At 39.0% G+C, this 4,263-nt stretch overlaps 1 protein-coding gene across 1 annotated transcript in view; it reads left to right on the forward strand.

Moving 5' to 3' along the window:
* The window catches only part of LOC135225259 (uncharacterized), a 20,428-nt gene extending 17,126 nt beyond the window's left edge, over positions 1-3,302 (forward strand). The window contains exon 3 of the mRNA XM_064264589.1: positions 3,249-3,302. Within this exon, the coding sequence (XP_064120659.1) occupies positions 3,249-3,302 (54 nt within the window). The remainder of the gene's footprint in view (positions 1-3,248) is intronic.
* The last annotated feature ends 961 nt before the right edge of the window (positions 3,303-4,263 follow it).

Below are 4,263 nucleotides of genomic sequence, written 5' to 3' on the forward strand. Positions count from 1 at the left end.
TTTCACCTCTTCTTTCATTTCCACTTTCGCACTCCTTAGCATTCCTCTCATTTCCTCTAACTCCCTCTTCTGCTCCTCACACTCTACCCTCAACCTCTCATTCTCCACTTCCAACCTTCCCTTAGCTTCCCTCGCCAACCTCAGCTCCTCCTTCAGCCTCTCTATCTCCTTCAACCCTTCCATCCTCACTTTCTCCACCAATCACACAACTCACTACCCCAATTGCCCTGCAGCTGCCGCACCACCAGTCCCTGTTCGGGGGCCAAAAAATAATGTGGCGGGATCACAAGCTGAAAAACAAGCTGGCAAAATCCCCCCACATTAACCTACTATGAGATTCAGGGTCTCTGTAACACGGTTTTTTGGACTTTGCTCCTTGTCAAAGCATCGGATGTAGCTGAAAGTTGACATATGTATATTTTACAACCACACACAAATTTTGTCAGCATTATCAATAACCTAAACCCGATAGTTTCAATTTTTATAGAGGTAAAATGATCTAGCCGACGCCATGGCCAATGATTACGAGCCAAGAGTCGAAAAACATTCATTACGTAAGCAAGGTAAACAAACACCTTTTGACTAAATGTTGCCCCGCCCATCCACCAGACAGAAATTCCATCGGCTCTGAAACCCAAAGACTTTATGAATGGCGGAACGATACATAGATGTGGGTAGGGTATCAGTGTCAGCGTAGTAATACTACTGTAGCAGTAGTGCCGCAACAGTATAGCAATAATATCCATGAATTAAACGTTTAGGCCAACTGCTGGGATCCTTGAGGAACATTTAGCACTTCTTACAACTACTCGAGAAATTAGTTTTTATAGCCAGAAGTTAAATTTTCTAATCCAACAATGCCCATGATAGCCTTCAGTGTTATCCTGAATTATAACGAGGCGAAAGTGGGTGGAGCCTCATGAAGTCACCATTCTGACGATATTATTGTGAAGGTTTAAAGCCAATATACGGTACCGGCTATTTTTTTTTCCAGTAAATAGGTAGATAGCCAATAAATAAAAATTGCTTGACATTGGATATATATAGCAGTTATCAAATCAAGCTTGTCTACTATGTTTTTGATAATTACCAACTATTCCCTACATCTTGTCAATCTGATTGTGACCTATAAAGTAGACTGTAATTTCTTTGGAAACTTATTTTGGGAGTTAGACTAATAATCGAAGTGTTTTTGTATTTATTAACATATTTTGTTGGTTTGTTCATTATGACAATTATCAGTGGAGAGGTTCCAGAGTTCATAAAGGTGTACTGCTTTGCTTGTCATAAGTTACGTAACGAGTGCGTTCGAAACCTTTTCTCTGAGTAAGTTGGCCCGTCTTCAAAAAAGGTCACTTTTACATTATAAGTACCAAATTTATTCAACCTACGTAGTGCAGAATACACTCAAAATTTATGTGTTGATATAATATGTATTCTGAATAAGCGTTATATTTATGAAATGCATAGATAAAAAGTTATTGCGAAAAAACCGTGTTACAGAGGCCCTGAATCTCATAGTAATCACTCTAGCTGCCCAACTCACCCCAGTCTCACTTTCTACTTTACACTTCAGAATACAGCAGGACAATTGAACTATACCTACACACAGAACAAGAAAAAAACAAAATAAAACACAAACACATGTACTTACCAACTCCACCAATCCAGATACTCCGGGCTATCCTGTGCTGTCCACTGGTCGAGGTCAACAAACAAGGAACACAACCACAACCTAACAACACAGCAAATAACCAAGGAACAACCGCAATCTAACAACACAGCAAACAACCAAGGAACATAACCACAACCTCACACATAACAACACAGGAACTCACATACAACTCAACAAAAACCTCACAGCACAACAACTCCTAAGCAACCAATATCAAACTTAGCAAAATTTAAACAACAGCAAAACAAAACACAAAACTCAACCGACTTCCAATGCCTTCAATAACCTCCTCCAACACTACTACCTATCACAGGCTCTCACCCAAGACTGTCTGAAAACTCACTAAAAACAGAACTCTAACAATCAACAGCACCAGCAGACAGCCCAGAACCCACCAGCAACCAATTCAGTCATTAACTATCCATACAGCAATTACACCCTCTCTCTCTCTCTCTCTCTCTCTCTCTCTCTCTCTCTCTCTCTCTCACGCACACACACAGACGTTGTCAAATGGAACTCCATAACTCCTCCATAGTACTTCGAGAAATTTGTCGTTATAATTGACAGCTTCTAATGATAAGGATCATATTGTTAAAAGGCCCGCTAACGTCGTTAAATAACTCATTCAATGCACTTGCTTTCTCTTACTGGCACCTGTAGTTAAGTTTTCATGTGTTTGTTGTAAGTAAATGTTATATATTCACTACTAAATATAGAGATCAATCTCCCCCTCTAATATTCAGGATAGTCATAAGAGTGGATTACATCTCCAGTCCTCTTGAAGGTGTCATATAAGACGAGACTGGCCAGGATTCACGCTTTTCTTTCCTTTGTATTTAAATACTACTATATGCATCAGTACAAGCCCTAATTCAGTCCAGCTGTTGAACTAGCTAAGGGTCTTAAAAATAACAACACCGTTGAGGTAATTTTTGTGATACGAGAACATTTTATTACAACTTTGTAAACATTTCTGTGGGCCCCAGAAAAAAACACACATTCCATATATTTTTTTGGAAAAATTTGCTGTTCCTTTTTCATACGAGAGAGAGAGAGAGAGAGAGAGAGAGAGAGAGAGAGAGAGAGAGAATATCTAACACTCAACCTATACAACTCGTATCTCTTCCAGTCTGCCTCATTACGACGGGAGCAGAGCGGTATTATGGAAATGGCTCCATACATAATTCGAGGAGATTTTTTATACATTAGGGCATTACCGTGATGGCACGCCGGACTTTTCCCTGTCGGCAACGCTCGTTTGCCGTAACCGTCCTCCATATCTACAACTATGGAATGAGAGAGAGAGAGAGAGAGAGAGAGAGAGAGAGAGAGAGAGAGCGGAAGTGAATCGCAGCGCGATGTATAATTCCGTCTGTGAAGCTAAGCTCCGTTGTTTTGCAATCCCTGATAGTCTATGCTGTTTGGTCTAGTTGATACGCCTTTTGTGTTTTTTTTTTTTTTTTTTTTTGGTGTGTGTGTGTGTGTCTGTGTAATGCAGCCTTGTATACAACATTAGATGGAGTCCATTTGTAAATATAATTTTTACTCTAATATTCTCTGCGTTCTGTTTTAGCACATGCTGAAGAATATTTCAAAATATGTCAGAGGAAATGAGGCACTCGGATAATTATATGAAAGAGGCAGGCAGACAATTACAGAGGGAGAGAGCGAGAGCTTTTGTTGAGCGTAGACTTTTAACTCAAAATTGGCTTTTTTATGACATGAGTTATTGCACTGAATTAACTCAGGATTTCTCCAGTTCATGAATCGAAATTTCTCCAGTTCATGAATCGCAAAGTAAAGCTTAACCCAGATTTAAATGAGCTTCAAGGTAATTCTGGAGATATTTTCTCGTGCTCCCTTCGACTAGATTCGACTCTGCAATTTTGGACTTCGTATTGCCCTCTTCTTTTCTTAACTAGCAATCTACTTTTCCGTTTCAGGCTTCTCGTTGGCTTTAAATAGTAAATCATCATTGGAGTTTTTCTTCCCTGAAGGGGGACGTTAACTCCTGAGCTGCTCTCTTGGTTTTTGTGAGAAATCTCTTAGCAAATTCGATTGCTCCGGATTAGAATCCGGGGCAATTTTCAGTTTATAGCAGCTTTTTCCCGCTCCATACTAAGCTTTGCATAATTCATCCACCAAATTCATAACTGTGGAAGTGGTTTTTTCCCCGGAAAGCCAGGACATCGTGATATAAGACCTGTCTATTTGTGAAGAAAGAGAAAACAGATATGAGAAATAACTGATAAATAAAGTTACGAAAGAAAAAAATGATTGTCTAGAAGAGACATTTACATCGACAGTAACAAATATGAAAACGACATTAGTCAATAAATATATACTCGGACATCCATATTAATTAACAGCAGTTGAGAACTAATTACGCTAAAAGAATTGGACAAAAAGGTATAGATGGACATTGAAACGGTTACATATACGCCTCTTTTCAAGTAACGAGTGTAGGAGTTAGTCCCTAAACGAAATCTCTCATTTCCACAAAATCTTAGTATCTTTTTCAAAATGGAACGATGAGCATGGCAAAATAGAGAGATCTGAAAAACTAAATTTTGGTTTATTTCAGAAAA

The sequence above is a fragment of the Macrobrachium nipponense genome, chromosome 13 (genome assembly GCF_015104395.2).
Source record: "Macrobrachium nipponense isolate FS-2020 chromosome 13, ASM1510439v2, whole genome shotgun sequence".
In the NCBI taxonomy this organism is placed as follows: domain Eukaryota; kingdom Metazoa; phylum Arthropoda; class Malacostraca; order Decapoda; family Palaemonidae; genus Macrobrachium; species Macrobrachium nipponense.